This window comes from Salvelinus fontinalis, chromosome 15 (genome assembly GCF_029448725.1).
Source record: "Salvelinus fontinalis isolate EN_2023a chromosome 15, ASM2944872v1, whole genome shotgun sequence".
Lineage (NCBI taxonomy): Eukaryota > Metazoa > Chordata > Actinopteri > Salmoniformes > Salmonidae > Salvelinus > Salvelinus fontinalis.
Window position 1 is genome coordinate 19,279,879 of NC_074679.1, and position 22,649 is coordinate 19,302,527.

Below are 22,649 nucleotides of genomic sequence, written 5' to 3' on the forward strand. Positions count from 1 at the left end.
AGGGAGCGTCTGGCCATGGAGAGAGAGGGAGCGTCTGGCCATGGAGAGAGAGGGAGCATCTGGCCATGGAGAGAGAGGGAGCATCTGGCCATGGAGAGAGAGGGAGCATCTGGCCATGGAGAGAGAGGGAGCATCGGGCCATGGATAGAGTTCGAGTGTCTGGCCATGGAGAGAGAGGGAGTGTCTGGTCATGGAGAGAGGGGGAGCATCTGGTCATGGAGAGAGAGGGAGTGTCTTGCCATGGAGAGAGAGGGAGCATCTGGCCATGGAGAGAGAGGGAGCGTCTGGCCATGGAGAGAGAGGGAGCGTCTGGCCATGGAGAGAGAGGGAGCGTCTGGCCATGGAGAGAGAGGGAGCGTCTGGCCATGGAGAGAGAGGGAGCATCTGGCCATGGAGAGAGAGGGAGCATCTGGCCATGGAGAGAGAGGGAGCATCTGGCCATGGAGAGAGAGGGAGCATCGGGCCATGGAGAGAGAGGGAGCATCTGGCCATGGAGAGACAGGGAGCGTCTGGCCATGGAGAGAGATGGACCGTCTGGCCATGGAGAGAGGGAGCGTCTGGCCATGGAGAGAGATGGACCGTCTGGCTATGGAGAGAGATGGACCGTCTGGCCATGGAGAGAGAGGGAGCGTCTGGCCATGGAGAGAGATGGACCGTCTGGCCATGGAGAGAGAGGGAGCGTCTGGCCATGGAGAGAGATGGAGCGTCTGGCCATGGAGAGAGAGGAGCCGGAGAAGACTGGCCAGGCCCAGAGGATGCACTTCCTACTGAGCACAAAGCAGGCACATACACACACACACACACACTGAGAGGTGTCAGACAGCCATGCGTACAGACACCACCAATGATAAGCCTTCGTGTTCCTTTTAGCGGTGTGGCACAGGCAGTAATTGAAAGGGGATGTGTGACATGGGCGGGGGGGCATCTAGCTTAATGCGTGTCTATTTTGTGTGTGTGGTCTATCCTGTCCTATCTCATCCTGGCTGTAGGTATCTGCTGAGTGATGGGTTTACACTGCTGCTCTTTCCTGGCAACCATGTGTGCTCAAAATGAAGATGAAGTAGTGTATTGCTGGTCAGTGTGTGTGTGTGTGTGTGTCTACTCTCCACCAAGCAGTAATTTCCTTGGTGCCTGTATGCTTTTCATCGTCAGTCTCTGATGTCTGTGTTCATTTGCCTGTCTACTTACCTGTTCTGCTTCCATAAACACTCCCACAGGAATGAGCGTCATGACAAATGTTGGGTTCGAATATGACCGGAACTGTGACATCTGACCCAAGCAGTTAGAGGGAAGAAAAGAAAGTGATTGCAAGGGAGAGAGAGAGAGAGAGAGAGCGAGAGAGCTAGCGAAAGAGAGAGGGAGAGACAGACCTAGTGAAAGAGAGAGAGAGCTAGTGAAAGAGAGAGAGAGTGAACGAGAGAGTGAACGAGAGAGAGAGAGAGAGAGAGAGAGAGATAAAGAGAGAGAGAGAGAGAGAGAGAGAGAGAGAGAGAGAGAGAGAGAGAGAGAGAGAGAGAGAGAGAGAGAGAGAGAGAGAGAGAGAGAAAGAGAGGGAGCGAGAGAGCTAGCGAAAGAGAAAGGGAGAGACAGACCTGGTGAAAGAGAGAGAGAGCTAGTGAAAGAGAGAGAGAGTGAACGAGAGAGTGAACGAGAGAGAGAGAGAGAGAGAGAGAGAGAGATAAGAGAGAGAGAGAGAGAGAGAGAGAGAGAGGAGAGAGAGAGAGAGAGAGAGAGAGAGAGAGAGAGAGAGAGAGAGAGAGAGAGAGAGAGAGAGAGAGAGAGAGAGAGAGAGATTATCTGGGTGGCACTAAGTTGTAAATATGATGGAAGAGAGCAGGAGAAGAAAAGAGCCAGACATCTGACATTTACCAGTGAGGTGTTGACCTGTTGCACCCTCTATAACCACTGTGATTATTATTTGACCCTGCTGGTCATCTATGAACATTTGAGTTTCTAGGGAGTTTTTCCCACCCTCCGTACTTCTAAATCTGCTTTCTGTTTGGGGTTTTAGGCTGGGTTTCTGTATAACACTATGTGACATCTGCTGTTGTAAAAAGGGCTTCATAAATAAACCTGATTGTTTGGTTGATTGAAAAGACAGAGAAAGTATAAGAAAGAGAGAGTAAAAAAGAGAGAGAGATCTGTGGCCCTGGGTTGTGGATTTTGTGGGAGAGAGACTTGAATGTAAGAGATTGAAAGAGAGAAAGAATAAGAAAAACAGAGAAAGAGAGAGAGATAATTAAGTGTCTCTGGGTGGCACTGGGCTGTGCATATGGTGGGGGCCTCCTTCTCTTTCCATTGACCTTGTCAACAGGAAATGGATGGGTCTCCCACAGTTCATCCTTAACGCCAGCCACTCCGCTGGACAGAAGTGGCCGTTCTGACATAGATTTACTTCCCCTGTTCAGAAGGTCAACATCATTGCTCTTCCCCAGCACAGTATGGTGGCCCGTCGGGGTGGGTTTGCAGTGTGTTACCCCCCGCTACGATGCTACACCACCCCACAAGTCCCTCTTCAGTAACCAGGCAGCAATAGTAGCACACACTTCCAGTCTGGCCTAAAAAAGGAAGATATTAGCATATATAGTAGCTAGCTAGCAGATCTCCTCAAAGCTTTGGTATCCTAATTAAAGCAGAGCAGCAGAGCCAGTCTGATGTAAATAATTTCTCTGCCTGTCTGTCTGTCTGTCTGTCTGTCTGTGACCAATCTTTCTATTTGATGGGATGTGAGGCTGAGGCTGGGGCTGGGCTGTGTTAGTCGAGTGGAGTTGCAGTGTCCCTGTGTTGGAGAAATAGAAGGAGTGGCCAACACTAGTCTTGGAAGGACACAGAGTGTTCAAGCCTTTTGTTCCAGCTCAGCACTAACACTTCTCCCCATCCCGGCAGCAAAATAACTAGTTAGAAAACATTGAATCACTTAATAATTCTCTCTTTTTCATATGTCCTGTGTAACTAGTAATACTAACCTGTGTGTTATTGCTGGTGCATGGCAAGGTGTTTACAATGTACACTTTTGCCTTCTAGTTGCTGTTTATTCTCAGTTATTTGTAGATAATGCACTCCTGATTATAAGTGCGTTATAAGTCTATCCCCTCACTCTGTCAAATCAAATCATATCAAGCTTTATTTCTACAGCATATTTCAGACATGAAGTCCAACACAATGTCCTTCACAGGAAAAAAACGAATAAAAACAATGAAAATTAACATAAGATAACACAAATATAATAATGACACCAACTGAACAACTATCAAACACACTGAGGAAAAGCAAAGCTAAAAATATGTGTTTTAAGATCTCATTTAAATATGTCCACAGTTTCATTCCCCCTCAGGTTCTCTGGCGGGCTGTTCTAGAGGCTGGGTCCATAATAAATAAAGGCTTACTCTCTATGCCTGTTGGTCCTAGGCTTTGGGATAGTTAAAAGGCCAGTGCCAGATATGTACTGGGTTCATAACTTATAAGCATGTCCTGTCCTCTCTTCCTCTCTGCCCTGGAGTATTCAACTCTCCATTCAGACCTGGGCCAGATGAGATGGAACTGAGGCTGCGTAGGACCAAGCCCCTGCTGCCCAGGACCTCTCCCAGGGACAGATCCTCTCTCCTGGGTAACAGCAGCTTCTCAGCCTCCTCCAGCCCTGGGGCCCTTAGAGCTCCTGCACCGCATACCCAGCAAGAAACCACAGGTGAGAAAGACACAGTAATGAAAGGATAAGGGAGGTATCATCACACAATAATCCCAGTATAGCTGTCATATTAGTAACAGTATTAGTACCAGTATAGCTGTCATATTAGTAACAGTATTAGTGCCAGTATGTATGTCTTATTAGTAACAGTATTGCTACCAATATAGCAGTCTTATTAGTAACATAATTAGTACCAGTATAGAAGAATGCTTTTCCAATAGTCTTAAAGGAGTTCCCACATATGCTGAGCATCTGTTGGCTGCTTTTCCTTCACTCCGCGGTCCAATTCATCCCAAACCATCTCAATTGGGTTGAGGTCAGGTGATTGTGGAGGCCACATCATCTGATGCAACACTCCATCACTCTCCTTCTTGGTCAAATAGTCATTACACAATCTGGAGGTGTGTTGGGGCATTGTCCTGTTGAAAAACAAATGATAGTCCCACAAAACACAAACCAGATGGGATGGCGTATCGCTGCAGAATGCTGTGGTAGCCATGCTGGTTAAGTGTGCCTTGAACTCTAAATAAATCACTGAAAGTGTCACCAGCAAAGCACCCCCGCACCGTCACACCTCCTCCTCCATGCTTTAAGTTGGGAACCACGCATGTAGAGATCATCCGTTCACCTACTCTGCGTCTCACAAAGACACGGTAGTGGAACCAAAAATCTCAAACTTGGACTCATCAAACCAAAGAACAGATTTACGCTGGTCTAATGTCCATTGCTCATATTTATTTACCCAAGCAAGTCTCTTCTTCTTATTGATGTACTTTAGTAGTGGTTTCTTTAGAGCATTTTGACCATGAAGGCCTGATTCACGCAGTCTCCTCTGAACAGTTGATGTTGAGATGTGTCTGTTACTTAAACTCTGTGAAGCAATCTGAGGTGCAGTTAACTCTAATGAACTTATCCTCTGCAGCAGACGTAACTCTGTATTCTTTTCCTGTGGCGGTCCTCATGAGAGCCAGTTTCATCATAACACTTGAAGAAACTTTGAAAGTTGTTGAAATGTTCCGGATTGACTGACCTTCATGTCTTTAAAGTAACAATGGACTGTTGTTTCTCTTTGCTTATTTGAGCTGTTCTTGCATTAATTAATAAGGACTTGGTCTTTTACCAAATAGGGCTATCTTCTGTCTACCACCCCTACCTTGTCACAACACAACTGATTGGCTCAAATGCATTAACTTCTTATAGCTGGGGGCAGTATTGAGTAGCTTGGATGAATAAGGTGCCCAGAGTAAACTGCCTGCTACTCAGGCCCAGTTGCTAATATGTGCATATCATTAGTTGATTTGGATAGAAAACACTCTGAAGGTTCTAAAACTGTTTGAATGATGTCTGTGAGTATAACAGAACTGTAACGGGTGTCGTCGGATGAAGGATGAGACCAAGGCGCAGCGTACTTTGAGTTCCACATAATATATTAATGAATTGAAACTTTAGAAAAGACAAAACAATAAAGAATACAACAACCGAACATCTTCGTTGTGCCAACTACCTGCACACAATCAAAGACAAGATCCCACACAGAAGGAGGGAAAGGGCTGCCTAAGTATGATCCCCAATCAGAGACAACAATAGACAGCTGCCTCTGATTGGGAACCACACTCGGCCAGAAACAAAGAAATACAAAACCTAGAAATAAAGAACATAGAATTTCCATCCAAATCACACCCTGACCAACCCAAAATAGAGACATAAAAAGGCTCTCTAAGGTCAGGGCGTGACAAGAACTCATATGGCAGGCAAAAACCTGATAAAAAATCCAACCAGGAAGTGGGAAATCTGAGTTTTGTAGTTTTTCAACTCATCGCCTATCGAATATACAGTGGGATATTGGTCATATTGCACTTCCTAAGGCTTCCACTCGATGTCAACAGTCTTTAGAACCTTGTTTGATGCGTCTACTGTGAAGGAGGGGGGAATGAGGGCTCTTTGAGTCTGGCAGAGTGCCATGAGCTGACCATGCACGTTCACGTGAGAGTTAGACCTGCGTTCCATCACATTTCTACAGACAAAGGAATTCTCCTGTTGGAACATTATTGAAGATTTATGTTAAAAACATCCTAAAGATTGATTCTATACTTCGTTTGACATGTTTCTACGAACTGTAATATGACTTTTCATCTGAACATTCGCATGGACTTGCCCGCGCGTCGTGAGTTTGGATTGTGTACTGAACGCGCGAACAAAAAGGAGGTATTTGGACATAAATGATGGACTTTATGGAACAAATCAAACATTTATTGTGGAACTGGGATTCCTGGGAGTGCATTCTGATGAAGATCATCAAAGGTAAGTAAATATTTATAATGCTATTCTGACATCTGTTGACTTCACAACATGGCGGATATCTTTATGGCTTGTTTGGGCTCTGAGCGCTGTACTCAAATTATAGCATGGTGTGCTTTTTCCGTAAAGTTTTTGGGAAATCTGACACAGCGGTTGCATTAAAGAGAGGTTTATCTAAAGCTCCATGTATAATACTTGTATCTTTTATCAATGTTTATTATGAGTATTTCTGTCAATTGATGTGGCTCTCTGCAAAATCACTGGATGTTTTGGAGGCAAAACATTACTGAACATAACGCGCCAATGTAAACTAAGATTTTTGGATATAAATATGACCTTTATCGAACAAAACATACATACATGTATTGTGTAACATGAAGTCCTATGAGTGTCATCTGATGAAGATCATCAAATGTTCGTGATTAATTTTGTCTCTATTTCTGCTTTTTGTGACTCCTCTCTTTGGCTGGAAAAATAGCTGTTTTTCTGTGAAGAGGTGCTGACCTAACATAATGATATGTTGTGCTTTCATCGTAAAGCCTTTTTGAAATCGGAGACTGTGGTGGGATTAACAACAAGTTTATCTTTAAAATGGTGTAAAATACTTGTATGTCTGAGGAATGTTAATTACGAGATTTCTGTTGTTTTGAATTTGGCGCCCTGCACTTTCACTGGCTGTTGTCATATCGATCCCGCTAACGGGACCCCAGCCATAAGAAGAAGGAAAGACATTCCACAAATTAACTTTTAACAATGCACACCTGTTAATTGAAATGCATTCCAGGTGACTACCTCATGAAGTTGGTTGAAAGAATGCCAAGAGTGTGCCAAGGCAAAGGGTCTTATTAGTAACAGTATTACTATCAGTATAGAAGTCTTATTAGTAACAGTATTACAATCAATATAGAGGTCTTATTAGTAACAGATTTGGTGCCAGTATAGAAGTCTTATTAGTAACAGTAGTACAATCAATATAGAAGTCTTATTAGAAACAGTAATACTATCAGTATAGAAGTCTTATTAGTAACAGTATTACTATCAGTATGGAAGTCTTATTGGTAACAGTATTACAATCAATATAGAAGTCGTATTAGAAACAGTAATACTATCAGTATAGAAGTCGTATTAGAAACAGTAATACTATCAGTATAGAAGTCTTATTAGTAACAGTATTAGTACCACTATAGAAGTCTCATTAGTAATAATATTACAACCAGTATACCAGTGCATCAGTAAAGTCTCCGACCTTTTAGTGGAAACAGATGTGTTAGCTGACTTCTTCTGACTGGTCCAATCAGACTCTAGAGATGGCATAACAAAGTGTCATAGCAAATATCAGAGGAGCTCTCCCCCGGTGAGGATGATGAAAGTGGGCGCAAGATGCCGTGGCGTGAGAAGATTCTTTAAACTTCCCTTAAAGAAGAACAATATCATTAAAACATGACGGCACGTCTCTCACGGGGCCACTGGAAGACGTTTAGACCCTCCGATCCAGGCAGATCAGCAGGGCCTGTCAGCCCAAACTGCTGCTATTAAAGTGAGCTCATCAAACCAGGCCTCCGCCAGGGAATACTCCGCCATTTAAAACGGCCTTGATGAAGAATTCTTTAAGTACCTCTGGATTCCGGCGTGTCATCTTGTCCAGCTGTGAGAAGGATTTGATGAGAGGCGTTTGCCATTGGAGTTATTTACGGTCCAGGGCATTTATGGTAACTGGTTCCTATTATTGGTTTCTATTAATGTAAAACATAAGTGAGCAGAAATGAGGCGTGGATCATCTCTTTTTATTAGAGATAGTCCCTCTCCCCGGGCACTGAGATGGCGCATGTGTGCATGCTTATACACACACACACACACACACACACACACACACACACACACACACACACACACACACACACACACACACACACACACACACACACACACACACACACACACACACACACACACACACGCACACACACAAACACACATACACATTAAGACGCACACACACACACAGAGAAACACACACTCACGCACACTCTCATATACATGCGCAAACATAGAAACACACACAACACACACACCCACCCTGCCTCGGCTCCAGCTGGCTCTTGTTAAGGGGAATTCATTATAGAAGGCTGAGATGTCTAACAGTGGTCCATAGATGAGTCTACATTATTTATCTGTGTTTTACGCTCACTAAGAACAGGTTTCACGCCCATTTCCTTTCTTCCCTCCGCCCATCACTCTCTTTAACACTCCTTTCTCTCTCTCTCTCTCTCTCTCTCTCTCTCTCTCTCTCTCTCTATCTCTCTCTCTCCTCCCCCTTTCTCTTTTCTTACTTCTAACAGTAGCCCCGCCTCTCCCTCAACCACCCTCTCTGGCTCTCTCACTTTATCTCTGCTTCCCTTAATCTTTCACAGTCTCTCTCTTTATCTTATTCCCCACCTTTTTCCCTCTCTCTCCCTCTCTCCCTGCATCCCTCCCTCTCTCCCTGTGTTTTCCAGTGTTATTGGTATGTGTATTTTCCAGTAGTGTGAGTCCTGGCCTGTCCCCAGTGTGATAACATCACTGGTGATGGACATTAGGAGGTTTTTGTTTGGGAAGGGTTTGGGTCTGGTCAGACCAGGCCAGGCCAGGCCAGGGTGCTGATCCTGTGTTGATACAACCAAAGACAGGGGTTCCCCGCTAGCTACTCTCCCCAACCTACTAAACAACACGACTGCACAGAGAGAAGTTAAAAGACTAAGGAAAGTTACAGGACTAAGGAAATGTCAGTTTACTAGACAAAGGGAAGTTACTAAACTACACTAAGGGAAGTTACTAAACTAGATTACGGAAAGTTACTAAACTAGACAAAGAGAAGTTACTAAACTAGACTAAGGAAAGTTACTAAACTAGACAAAGAGAAGTTACTAAACTAGACTAAGGGAAGTTACTAAACGAGATTACGGAAAGTAACTAAACTAGACTAAGATAAGTTACTAAACTAGACTAAGGAAAGTTACTAAACTAGACAAAGAGAAGTTACTAAACTAGACTAAGATAAGTTACTAAACTAGACTAAGATAAATTACTAAACTAGACTAAGATAAGTTACTAAACTAGATTATGGAAAGTTACTAAACTAGACTAAGGAAAGTTACTAAACTAGACTACGAGAAGATCCTAAACTAGACTAAGAGAAGATACCAAACTAGATTATGCCTCCTGCTGTGTTCCGGTTGAATTGGACCGAATTACAAGATCACTCTGAAAAATGTATTTAATTTAATTTGATTGTCATAAGGTTCCATGACTTTGTCGACACAGGGCAGCTGAACACACAAAATACATTTTGATGATTTTCATAAAATGTTGGGTGTTTTATTTAACTTTTGTACACCTGTGGTGTTCTTGGTCAAAAATGACAGGTCATTAGAAATGAATGTATCAGGAATCAAGGTAAGACCCAAGTGCAGACTGTGTGAAGTAACAATGTTTATAAACTAAAATCATCATATATCCACAGGGGCAGGCAAACGACAGGTCAAGGCAAACAGGGATTAATAATCCAGAGCAGAGGCCAAGGTACAGGATGGCAGGCAGGCTCAGGGTCAGGCAGTGGTCGGGCAGGCTCAGGGTCAGGTCAGGCAGAGGTCAGCAATCCAGAGGTGGATCAAAGGTACAGGACGGCAGGCAGGCTCAGGGTCAGGACAGGCAGAGGTCAGCAATCCAGAGGTGGAGCAAAGGTACAGGACGGCAGGCAGGCTCAGGGTCAGGGCAGGCAGAGGTCGGTAATCTAGAGGTGGAGCAAAGGTACAGGACGGCAGGCAGGCTCAGGGTCAGGTCAGGCAGAGGTCAGCAATCCAGAGGTGGATCAAAGGTACAGGACGGCAGGCAGGCTCAGGGTCAGGTCAGGCAGAGGTCAGCAATCCAGAGGTGGATCAAAGGTACAGGACGGCAGGCAGGCTCAGGGTCAGGTCAGGCAGAGGTCAGCAATCCAGAGGTGAATCAAAGGTACAGGACGGCAGGCAGGCTCAGGGTCAGGTCAGGCAGAGGTCAGCAATCTAGAGGTGGAGCAAAGGTACAGGACGGCAGGCAGGCTCAGGGTCAGGTCAGGCAGAGGTCAGCAATCCAGAGGTGGATCAAAGGTACAGGACGATAGGCAGGCTCAGGGTCAGGTCAGGCAGAGGTCAGAAATCCAGAGGTGGATCAAAGGTACAGGACGGCAGGCAGGCTCAGGGTCAGGTCAGGCAGAGGTCAGCAATCTAAAGGTGGAGCAAAGGTACAGGACGGCAGGCAGGCTCAGGGTCAGGTCAGGCAGAGGTCAGCAATCTAGAGGTGGAGCAAAGGTACAGGACGGCAGGCAGGCTCAGGGTCAGGTCAGGCAGAGGTCAGCAATCTAGAGGTGGAGCAAAGGTACAGGACGGCAGGCAGGCTCAGGGTCAGGTCAGGCAGAGGTCGGTAATCCAGAGGTGGAGCAAAGGTACAGGACGGCAGGCAGGCTCAGGGTCAGGGTCAGGCAGAGTGGTCAGGTCAGGCAGAGGTCAGCAATCTAGAGGTGGAGCAAAGGTACAGGACGGCAGGCAGACTCAGAGTCAGGCAGTGGTCGGGCAGGTACAGGGTCAGGACAGGCAAAAGTCAAGAACCAGGAGGACGAGAAAAAGAGAAACTAGGGCAAACAAGGAGTGGAGACAAAACGCTGGTAGGCTTGAACAAACAAGACGAACTGGCAACAGACAGATAAGAAACAGGTATAAATACCCAGGGGATAAGTGGGGAAGATGGGAGACACCTGGAGGGGGGTGGAGACAAGCACAAGGACAGGTGAAACAGATCACGGTGTGACAAAATGGGTGAGACTACAATTAGTGTAGAAAATTGAGTTCAGGCACATGCCCATTCATCAGATGGACACACTTCCCCTCCCAGGCCCCCACATGCATGTGTGTTTGAGCACACATACACACACACACCTCACTCACCTTCTTGGCTTTCATGGCAACCCCCATGGGAACCTTTCCCCAATAGAATCTTTCCCCCACGGGAACCACACCTGTTGGCGTTCTCATAAACAATCGCAACATTATTTCAATAATGTATAGAACTTTTCTCGCAGCTCTGGTATATAAAGCTTTTTTGAGGCTTTGCTAACAATTCATTCTGTGGCAGCACAATGACCAAACAAAATATACTGTATGTGTGGCTCTTGATCATATCTTTGATCATGACACTTGTGAGGAGGAGAGAGGCCAGGAAACAGTGAAGATGCATTAGAGGAGAAAGTAGTCTGTGGTAAATAGCACAATATGTGTCATCTCAGTATTTGTTATAGTCAAAATAATCCATACATTATGCTTTTTTTAAACTCAAAAATGAGTTGTATGAGCTCAGGTCAATGAGGCCTACAGGCCATAAATAGCAAATAGATGTAATGTTCACAAGAAGTTAAGTTGATAAAAAGATCCAACACAACATTAGGTGATAATACATGTATTATTATGGATTTATAATCAGCTATAATGGGGCGGTCATTTTGGACCGGGAACACAGAATGAATTAACATGAAACCAACACAACAGGAGGGTTAAAGAAAATGACTAAACTATACTAAGAGAAGTTACTAAACTAGATTAAGGAAAGTTTCTAAACTAGATAAAGAGAAGTCACTAAACTAAGCGCAGACTTTCTATAACACCTAAAAGTGAATCACTTAAATTTTTATTGAACAAAAATATGAAGCCTTTCAAATTAAAGTTATAAACCCAGAAAAAAATCCTGACAATTTAAGACCAGAATAATTTATCCTGACTGCAAAAAGTATCCAAGGTAAAGAATGTCCCAAAAGGAGAAGGATAGAGAAAGTGACAGAACCAGACAAAACAAAGCTACAGGTGTAAGCTGATATAATGTATAAAGCATTGGTCACACTAAATTGTATGCATGGATAATAATAACATTAACCTGGCAACCTAATCTCATAGGCATATTCCCAGAGATAAGACCTATGGAAGACGGACAGTGAAGTTCACAGGAAGTACAGTGTTAAAACCACTCAGAGATCTAAGACCTAACTCCTCTAACATCCAACTGAGCCTGTCTGTGTTTCGCAGTGTACAGTTCCTCTACTACATCTGTTGTCCCAGGGGGTTGCACAGGAGTGGCTGAGGATTTACTGCTAAGCCATGACTACCTGTGGGAGGACGGATCAGAGAGAAAAAATAGAGAGAGAAATAGATAGAGAAAGAGAGAGAATGAAAGAGATAGAGAGAGAGAGTCAAAGAGAGACAGAAAGAGAGAGAGAGTGAGAGAGAGAGAGTGAGAGAGAGAGAGAGAGAGAGAGAGAGAGAGAGAGAGAGAGAGAGAGAGAGAGAGAGAGAGAGAGAGAAGGAGAGAGAGAGAGGAAGGGAGAGAGAGAGGGAGAGAGAGAGAGAGAGCGCGAGAGAGAGAGAGAGAGAGAGAGAGAGAGAGAGAGAGAGAGAGAGAGAGAGAGAGAGGGAGAGAGAGAGAGAGGGAGAGAGAGAGGAGAGAGAGAGAGAGTAAAGTATCTCTGATTAAGACGTGATATCTGGCGGATGAAAATCATAAAGACCAATGGAGTGCTTAGGACTTTATGACATTACAGCATATGTTTGATCATTGGGAAATGTTTGAATGTTGGTAATGTGTGTAGGTGTCATGCATGTCTACAGTGTGTATAAGGGTTTTCTTAATATTCTCCTGTGTGATGGGGGGCCGGTTCTGTGAGCCAGCTGAGGTCCGGGCTCAGAGAGAGCGTGGTCTAGAACCTTCTCTGAGAGTCCAGACCTCCATGTGTTGGCAAAAAAGTCAAGAAAGCTTTCCAGCAGCCAGTGGCACTTCCCACACCAGTAGCCTTTTCTCAGGTGTTTTTTAAAGCTTATGTCAGATACTCCAGTGAGTGTAATTTGCTCAATCTGAGGAGAAGAGAAGAAAAAATAAAATGTTACTCTCTATGCTGCTGTAGGTACTGTATGTTATTGAAAATGTGTTTATTCTGTTGCTGCTGTAGGCACTGTATGTTATTGAAAATGTGTTTATTATGTTGCTGCTGTAGGTACTGTATGTCATTGAAAATGTGTTTATTCTGTTGTTGCTGTAGGTACTGTATGTCATTGAAAATGTGTTTATTCTGTTGTTGCTGTAGGTACTGTATGTCATTGAAAATGTGTTTATTCTGTTGTTGCTGTAGGTACTGTATGTTATTGAAAATGTGTTTATTCTGTTGCTGCTGTAGGTACTGTATGTTATTGAAAATGTGTTTATTCTGTTGTTGCTGTAGGTACTGTATGTCATTGAAAATGTGTTTATTCTGTTGCTGCAGTAGGTACTGTATGTTATTGAAAATGTGTTTATTCTGTTGCTGCTGTAGGTACTGTATGTTATTGAAAATGTGTTTATTCTGTTGTTGCTGTAGGTACTGTATGTCATTGAAAATGTGTTTATTATGTTGCTGCTGTAGGTACTGTATGTCATTGAAAATGTGTTTATTCTGTTGCTGCTGTAGGTACTGTATGTCATTGAAAATGTGTTTATTATGTTGCTGCTGGCGATACTCTTTTTTTTTATAACTAAAAATAATAATCAAAAGAAGCATGTGAAAAATACAATTGTACTTGTCATATGTTTCATAAACAACAGGGTTGATATTTGGTTAACTATTAATGCAGTGTTATGGCTTGGGGGGTAGAATCTGTTCAGGGTCCTGTTGGTTCCAGACTTGGTGCATCCGTACCGCTTGCCGTGCTGTAGCAGAGAGAACAGTCTTATGATTTGGGTGGCTGGAGTCTTTGACAATTTTTGGGGTATTCCTCTGACACTGCCCGGCACAGACGTCCTGGATGGCAGGGAACTCATCCCCAGCGATGCAGTGGGCCGCACGCACCACCCTCTGCAGCGCCCCAGGGCCGGATGCCAAGCAGCCGCCACACCAAGCGGTGATGCGGCGCATTTGAGAGTATAGGTTTAACAGGCAGATTATCCGTTTCAGTTGACTGAAAAAACAAAGTTTATGTAGTCACACACGGACACAGGAGACTGATCAACACAACAACCTCCTCCTGTTCGGCCCTCTGTGTGTGTGTGTTTGTGTGTGTGAATGCATGTCTGTGTGTGTGAATGTGTGTCTGTGTGTGTGTGTGTGTGTGTGTGTGTGTGTTGTCACCGGGCCCGCCAGCTCGGCCTCAGCCCAAAGATCCCTGGTGAGGAGTCAAACTTTCCTTAATGGCCCTGAATGAATAAAAACTAGCCTATTAAAAGGCAATCGGGAGGCAATGAGAGCTGTGAGTGGAACCAGCCGGCGAGGTGAGTTGCGCCCAGGCCTAGTGCAGCCTGGGACATTGGGGCCACATTAATATCACGCCGCTGATGTCCCTCCCATGTGCACATTAGCTTGGACTGCTGGGTAATCTGTCTTGTAGGAGAGATCAGGGTCTCTAGTGGCCACAGAGCGGCTGTGCTGCCACGGCTGTGTGTATGTGTAGGGGGAAGGGGAGGGATTTGTGTGTCTGTCCCTTTAAAAGAACATTGTCCAGCTTTAAATGCCACCTTGTGTTCAGTCCGTGTCCCTCGCTCTTCCTCTCTTCTTTGTTTCTCTGAATTCATCACACTAAGGATATATCATTATTTAGTGCCAGCGTTATAGTAATGTTAAAGACAATACCATACAGTATCTACACAGACAGACATGAATGTACTGTAAACAAACACGCTGTGAAAAACCTTTCTTCTGAGGAAGTGTGTTAATACAAAGTACCTAGGTTTTTGTTGTTTGTTTGTTTTTTGTTTGTTTAGTTATGTAGTCAAGTTTATCCCCAGTGTAGTGTTGCCCCCCTCCCCCTCCACACACACACGCGCGCGCATTCACACACACACACACACACACACACACGTGCACATACACACACACACACAGGATAAATCTTCCCCCAGGCAACGTGTCTGGGGTGTAATTTACTAAATCAATCTGACGGTAATCAACAGCTGGCATTCCTCCTCAGCAACAACTATTTTCACTGATCACCAACAAACAGCGACAAACAACGACACACACAACACACAGGGATAACAGAGGAGGCCGTCACTGGCAAGGTTGTATCTAGGATGTTGTTTCCATTTCATAAAGTTATGATGTATAAAAAAAATCACGACAGCTGTGATAGAAACAGGAAGTTTTGTTCGAATTTAATCTGTGTACTGTTCCCACCAAGAGTTCCTGTTTTTCTATTGGATGGAAACCTAGCTACTGTCTGTAAGCTGTTCCCACCAAGAGTTCCTGTTTTTCTATTGGATGGAAACCTAGCTACTGTCTGTAAGCTGTTCCCACCAAGAGTTCCTGTTTTTCTATTGGATGGAAACCTAGCTACTGTCTGTAAGCTTTTCCCACCAAGAGTTCCTGTTTTTCTATTGGATGGAAACCTAGCTACTGTCTGTAAGCTGTTCCCACCAAGAGTTCCTGTTTTTCTATTGGATGGAAACCTAACTACTGTCTGTAAGCTTTTCCCACCAAGAGTTCCTGTTTTTCTATTGGATGGAAACCTAGCTACTGTCTGTAAGCTTTTCCCACCAAGAGTTCCTGTTTTTCTGTTGGATGGAAACCTAACTACTGTCTGTAAGCTTTTCCCACCAAGAGTTCCTGTTTTTCTATTGGATGGAAACCTAGCTACTGTCTGTAAGCTTTTCCCACCAAGAGTTCCTGTTTTTCTATTGGATGGAAACCTAACTACTGTCTGTAAGCTGTTCCCACCAAGAGTTCCTGTTTTTCTATTGGATGGAAACCTAACTACTGTCTGTAAGCTGTTCCCACCAAGAGTTCCTGTTTTTCTATTGGATGGAAACCTAGCTACTGTCTGTAAGCTTTTCCCACCAAGAGTTCCTGTTTTTCTATTGGATGGAAACCTAACTACTGTCTGTAAGCTGTTCCCACCAAGAGTTCCTGTTTTTCTATTGGATGGAAACCTAACTACTGTCTGTAAGCTGTTCCCACCAAGAGTTCCTGTTTTTCTATTGGATGGAAACCTAACTACTGTCTGTAAGCTGTTCCCACCAAGAGTTCCTGTTTTTCTGTTGGATGGAAACCTAACTACTGTCTGTAAGCTGTTCCCACCAAGAGTTCCTGTTTTTCTATTGGATGGAAACCTAACTACTGTCTGTAAGCTGTTCCCACCAAGAGTTCCTGTTTTTCTATTGGATGGAAACCTAACTACTGTCTGTAAGCTTTTCCCACCAAGAGTTCCTGTTTTTCTATTGGATGGAAACCTAACTACTGTCTGTAAGCTGTTCCCACCAAGAGTTCCTGTTTTTCTATTGGATGGAAACCTAGCTACTGTCTGTAAGCTTTTCCCACCAAGAGTTCCTGTTTTTCTATTGGATGGAAACCTAACTACTGTCTGTAAGCTGTTCCCACCAAGAGTTCCTGTTTTTCTATTGGATGGAAACCTAACTACTGTCTGTAAGCTGTTCCCACCAAGAGTTCCTGTTTTTCTATTGGATGGAAACCTAGCTACTGTCTGTAAGCTGTTCCCACCAAGAGTTCCTGTTTTTCTATTGGATGGAAACCTAACTACTGTCTGTAAGCTGTTCCCACCAAGAGTTCCTGTTTTTCTATTGGATGGAAACCTAACTACTGTCTGTAAGCTGTTCCCACCAAGAGTTCCTGTTTTTCTGTTGGATGGAAACCTAACTACTGTCTGTAAGCTGTTCCCACCAAGAGTTCCTGTTTTTCTATTGGATGGAAACCTAACTACTGTCTGTAAGCTGTTCCCACCAAGAGTTCCTGTTTTTCTATTGGATGGAAACCTAACTACTGTCTGTAAGCTTTTCCCACCAAGAGTTCCTGTTTTTCTATTGGATGGAAACCTAACTACTGTCTGTAAGCTGTTCCCACCAAGAGTTCCTGTTTTTCTATTGGATGGAAACCTAGCTACTGTCTGTAAGCTTTTCCCACCAAGAGTTCCTGTTTTTCTATTGGATGGAAACCTAACTACTGTCTGTAAGCTGTTCCCACCAAGAGTTCCTGTTTTTCTATTGGATGGAAACCTAACTACTGTCTGTAAGCTGTTCCCACCAAGAGTTCCTGTTTTTCTATTGGATGGAAACCTAACTACTGTCTGTAAGCTGTTCCCACCAAGAGTTCCTGTTTTTCTATTGGATGGAATCCTAACTACTGTCTGTAAGCTTTTCCCACCAAGAGTTCCTGTTTTTCTATTGGATGGAAACCTAGCTACTGTCTGTAAGCTGTTCCCACCAAGAGTTCCTGTTTTTCTATTGGATGGAAACCTAGCTGCTGTCTGTAAGCTGTTCCCACCAAGAGTTCCTGTTTTTCTATTGGATGGAAACCTAGCTACTGTCTGTAAGCTGTTCCCACCAAGAGTTCCTGTTTTTCTATTGGATGGAAACCTAACTACTGTCTGTAAGCTGTTCCCACCAAGAGTTCCTGTTTTTCTATTGGATGGAAACCTAGCTACTGTCTGTAAGCTGTTCCCACCAAGAGTTCCTGTTTTTCTATTGGATGGAAACCTAGCTGCTGTCTGTAAGCTGTTCCCACCAAGAGTTCCTGTTTTTCTATTGGATGGAAACCTAGCTACTGTCTGTAAGCTGTTCCCACCAAGAGTTCCTGTTTTTCTATTGGATGGAAACCTAACTACTGTCTGTAAGCTGTTCCCACCAAGAGTTCCTGTTTTTCTCACAACATCCTCTTTTCATTGTGTTATTGAAATCAACCTTGTTGTTTGTTTTTTTAAATATGCCCCTTCCTTTTGGTCAACTTATTGGACAGTTTAAATACTGTTATTCGAGATATGAGTCCATACAATATTTGCAGACACACACAGCCTCGGTGTGAAAAACTCACTTTTACTTTGGGGATCAGAAAAGCACAGTCCAAAATAACCTTCCAACTTCAGCTACACAAATTTGTCAAACCTGACAGCAATATAATAAGTCCATGCACATATGCACCCCCCCCCCCCCCCACACACACACGCACACACTCACCCCCCCATCCCCCACAGATACACCCAGTCAACACTCACCCCTCCACACACACACACACACACACACACACACACACACACACACACACACACACACACACACACACACACACACACACTACCTCCCGACCCATCTCCCCTCCCACCACATGAACTCGTGTGGGCAGGCATACGTAAATTCGTGCTCTGTGGCAGCATCAGTGTGGTCGGGCCCTGCGGCCCCCTGGCCCCCTATCCCAGGCATTAGGTAATTGAGTGTCTTTGCTCAAGGCCTTTCATGGATCAGGGTTTTTTATTAGCTCTGTTCCGAGCAGCCACAGCCCCGCAGCGCACACACACACACACACACACACACACACACACACACACACACACACACACACACACACACACACACACACACACACACACACACACACACACAGACCCACACACACACACACACACACACACCAATTGCCTGGAAACGAGAGGAACGAGAGAACACTTTCCCCAGAATGAGATATGTAAGTTGGCACGCAACGGGGTCTCCCATCGCTGACAGCAGGGGCAGGGTACGCCCCGTGTCTCAGCTGCACTGGACACTTTGCCGGCGGGGAGGTGTGTGTTGAGCTTTACATGTTTGTTGAGATATATCAAGGTACATGATTTCGCTCTGTATAACGTTCTCTCGGTTAGATATGTTTCTTTGGCTTTATATACTGTACACTATTCAAATAATGATTAGTGGAAAATGGTTAAGGGGAAAAGGCTTTGTCGGTCATGCATATTTTAGTGTAACAGTCTTTGTGTACTCTAGGAACTTCTTAGGGATAGGCGTCCCGCTAGGATAGGCGTCCGATGAAACTGGAGGGTGCGCAATTCTAATAAATAATCATACAAATTATGGATATTAAACATTTAGGTTCATATAAGTGTCTTATATCGGCTGAAAGCTTACATTCTTGTTAATCTAACTGCACTGTCCGATTTACAGTAGCTCTTACAGCGAAAACATGCCATGCGAATGTTTGAGGACGGCACCCCACATCCAAATATTTTTCCACCGGCACAGGTTTCATACATTCACAAATAATAAATATTCACTTGCTTTTCAAAAATCTTCTCCTGATTTGTCATCCAAAGGGTCCCAGCTATAACATGTAGTGTCATTTTGTTAGATAAAATCCTTCTTTATATCCCAAATAGTCTGTTTAGTTTGCGCCATCGATTTGTGTAATCCACTCCTTCAACATGCAGAGAAAGGAATCAGAAAATCTACCCCTAAACTTTGTTTCAACAAGTCAAAATACATTTCTATTTACTCCTCAGATACCCTAAAATGTAATCAAACTATAATATTTCTTACGGAAGAAGTATGTTCAATTGGAAACCGATTTTAGCAGGTGAGTACTGTCTTCATGGCGCGCGCAAACACAAATTTCCAAGACTGTGTCCATGTACTAAAACTGACATTTCTTATTAGTTTTTGAAGTTAAAAGCCTGACACCTTGAACATAGACTGCTGACACCTTGTAGAAGCCGTAGTAATTGCATCCAGGGAGCTAATTTTCAATTTGACCTTTTACTTGCATTTTTTAGGAGGGTGGTCTTTTTTATCCAGTTGTTTTTTCTTTGGATTTTCTCCTACCATATCTATTGTGTTATATTCTCCTACATTATTTGAACATTTCTACAAACTGCAAAGTGTTTTCTCTCCAATGGTACCAATGATATGCATATCCTGGCTTCAGGGCCTGAGTAACAGGCAGTTTACTGTGGGCACATCATTCTTAAAACTACTTCAGGATTGGTGGGTCCCCTGTGGGACTGTTGAGATGACGTGGGTTAATGCGATTAGCATGACGTTGTATGTAACAAGAACATTTCCCAGCACATAGACATATCTGATATGGGCAGAAAGCTTAAATTATTGTTAATCTAACTACACTGTCCAATTTACAGTAGCTATTACAGAGAAATAATACCATGCTATTGTTTGAGAGTGCACAGCCCTCCCTTCGCCAAATCTGATCACGACTCCATATTTCATTTTTCTCCTCCCTTCCTATAGGCAGAAACTCAAACTAGAAGAACCCATGCTAAGGACTATTCAACGCTGGTCTGACCAATCGGAATCCAAGCTTCAAGATTGTTTTGATCACGTGGACTGGGATATGTTCAAGGTAGCCTCCGAGAATAACTATGACAAATACACTGATACGGTGAATGAGTTAATCAGAAAGTGTATAGGAGATGTTGTACCCACTGTGACTATTAAAACCTACGCTAACCAGAAACCATGGATAGATGGCAGCATTCGCGCAAAACTGAAAGCGCGATCCAATGCATTTAACAATGGTTAGGTGACTGGGAATACGGCCGAATACAAACAATGTAGTTATTCACTCTGTAAGGCAAATAAGCAGGCAAAACGTCAGTATAGAGACAAAGTGGAGTCGTAATTCCACGTGTCAGACACAAGACGCAAGACAATCATGGACTACAAAGGGAAAACCAGCCTACGTCGCAGACGCCGACGTCTTGCTTCCGGACAAGCTAAACACCTTCTTTACCCGCTTTGATTATAACACAGTGCCACCGACACAGTCCACTACCAAGGACTGTGGGCTCTCCTTCTCCGTGGCCGACATGAGTAAGACATTTAAGCTTGTTAACCCTCGCAAGGCTACCAGCCCAGATGGCATCCCTAGCCGCGTCCTCAGAACAGGCGCTGGCCAGCTGGCTGGAGTGATTTCGGACATATTCAATCTCTACCTATCCCAGTCTGTTGCCCCCACATGCTTCAAGATGTCCAAAATTGTTCCTGTACCCAAGAGAGCAAAGGTAACTGAACTAAATTACTATTGCCCTGTAGCATTCACTTCTGTCATTATCAAATCAAATCAAATGTTATTAGTCAATGTGCGGTGGCACCGGTTAGTTGAGGTAATATGTACATGAAGGTAGAGTTATTAAAGTGACTATGCATAGTGTGGTCTACAGCTTATCATGAGATATGCTACCTCAGGCGAGTAATAGCTTGAGACTTCCTTAGATATCTTGCACCAGCTGTTATTTCCAAAAATACATAGCTCTCCGCAACCTTGTCTTACCAGACGCTGCTGTCATGAAGTGCTTTGAGAGACTAGTCAATGATTATATCACCTACTTTACCTGACACCCTAGACCCACTTAATTTGCTTAACGCACCAATAGATCCACATATGCTGCAATCGTCATTGCACTGCACGCTGCCCTATCCCATCTGGATAAGAGGAATACCTGTAAGAATGCTGTTCATTGACTACAGCTCATTCTACACCATAGTACCCTCCAAGCTCATCATTAAGCTCGAGGCCCTGGGTCTGAACACAGCCCTGTGCAGCTGGGTCCTGGATTTCCTGACGGGCAACCCCCAGGTAGGGAGGGTAGGAAACGACAACTCCACTTCACTGATCCTCAACACTTTGGCCCCACAAGGGTGCGTGCTCAGCCCCCTCCTGTTCTTCCTATTCACCCATGACTGTGTGGCCACGCACATCTCCATCTCAATCATCATGTTTGCAGACGACACAACAGTAGTAGGCCTGATTACCAACAATGACAAGACATCCTACAGGGAGGAGGTGAGGAACCTGGGAGTGTGGTGCCAGGTAAAATAACCTCCCACTCAACGTTAGCAAAACAAAGGAGCTGATCATGGACTTCAGGAAACAGCAGAGGGTGCACAACCCCCCCCCCCCCCCCCCCCCCCCCCCCCATCCACATCGACAAGACCGCAGTGGAGAAGGTGGAAAGCTTCAGTTTCCTCGGGGTACACATCACGGACGAACTGAAATGGTCCACTCACACAGACAGTGTGGTGAAGAAGGTGCAACAGCGCCTCTTCAACCTCAGGAAACTGAAGAAATGTGGCATGGCACCAAAAACCCTCACAAACTTTTACAGATGCACAATCAAGAGCATCCTGTCGGGCTGTATCACCAATTGGTACGGCAACTACACCACCCGCAAACACAGAGCTCTCCAGAGGGTGGGTCGGTCTGCCCAACGCATCACCGGGGACAAACTACCTGCCCTCCAGGACACCTACAGCACCCGATGTCACAGGAAAGCCAAAAATAACCACCTGAGCCACTGCCTGTTCACCCGGCTATCATCCAGAAGGCGACGTCAGTACAGGTGCTTCAAAGCTGGGACCGAGAGATTGAAAAACAGCTTCTATCTCAAGGCCATCAGACTGTTAAATAGCCATCACCAGCACATTAGAGGCTCCTGCCCTTTATACATAGACTTGAAATCGCTGGCCACTTTAATAATGAAACACCAGTCACTTTAATAATGTTTATATATTTTGCATTACTCATCTCATATGTATATATATACTCATATGTCTATACTGTATTCTATTCTATTCCACTGTATCTTAGTCTATGCCGCTCTGACATTGCTTGTACAAATATTTATATATTCTTCATTCCATTCCTTTTTTCGTGCCTATTGTGTGTATTGTATTGTGTGTATTGTTGTGAAATTGTTAGATATTACTTAAACTAAACAGTCTTATTTCCTCCCAGACAGCCAGAAGAGGTGAAGATACCGCTCAGTTTCATCAGACACCACCATGCCATTACCTTATATCCAGTCTGCCTCTACTTCTACCTCTTAAAGGTATTTTTTGACTGCTTCATTTCTCAACAGGG

The 22,649-nt window shown here is 44.2% G+C and overlaps 1 protein-coding gene across 1 annotated transcript in view; it reads left to right on the forward strand.

The window, feature by feature from the left end:
* LOC129812085 (kinesin-like protein KIF13B) overlaps window positions 1-22,649 on the forward strand; it is a 132,118-nt gene that overhangs the window by 9,398 nt on the left and 100,071 nt on the right. Inside the window, exon 3 of the mRNA XM_055864036.1 lies at window positions 3,500-3,685. Coding sequence (XP_055720011.1) covers window positions 3,500-3,685 — 186 coding nt within the window. The remainder of the gene's footprint in view (window positions 1-3,499; window positions 3,686-22,649) is intronic.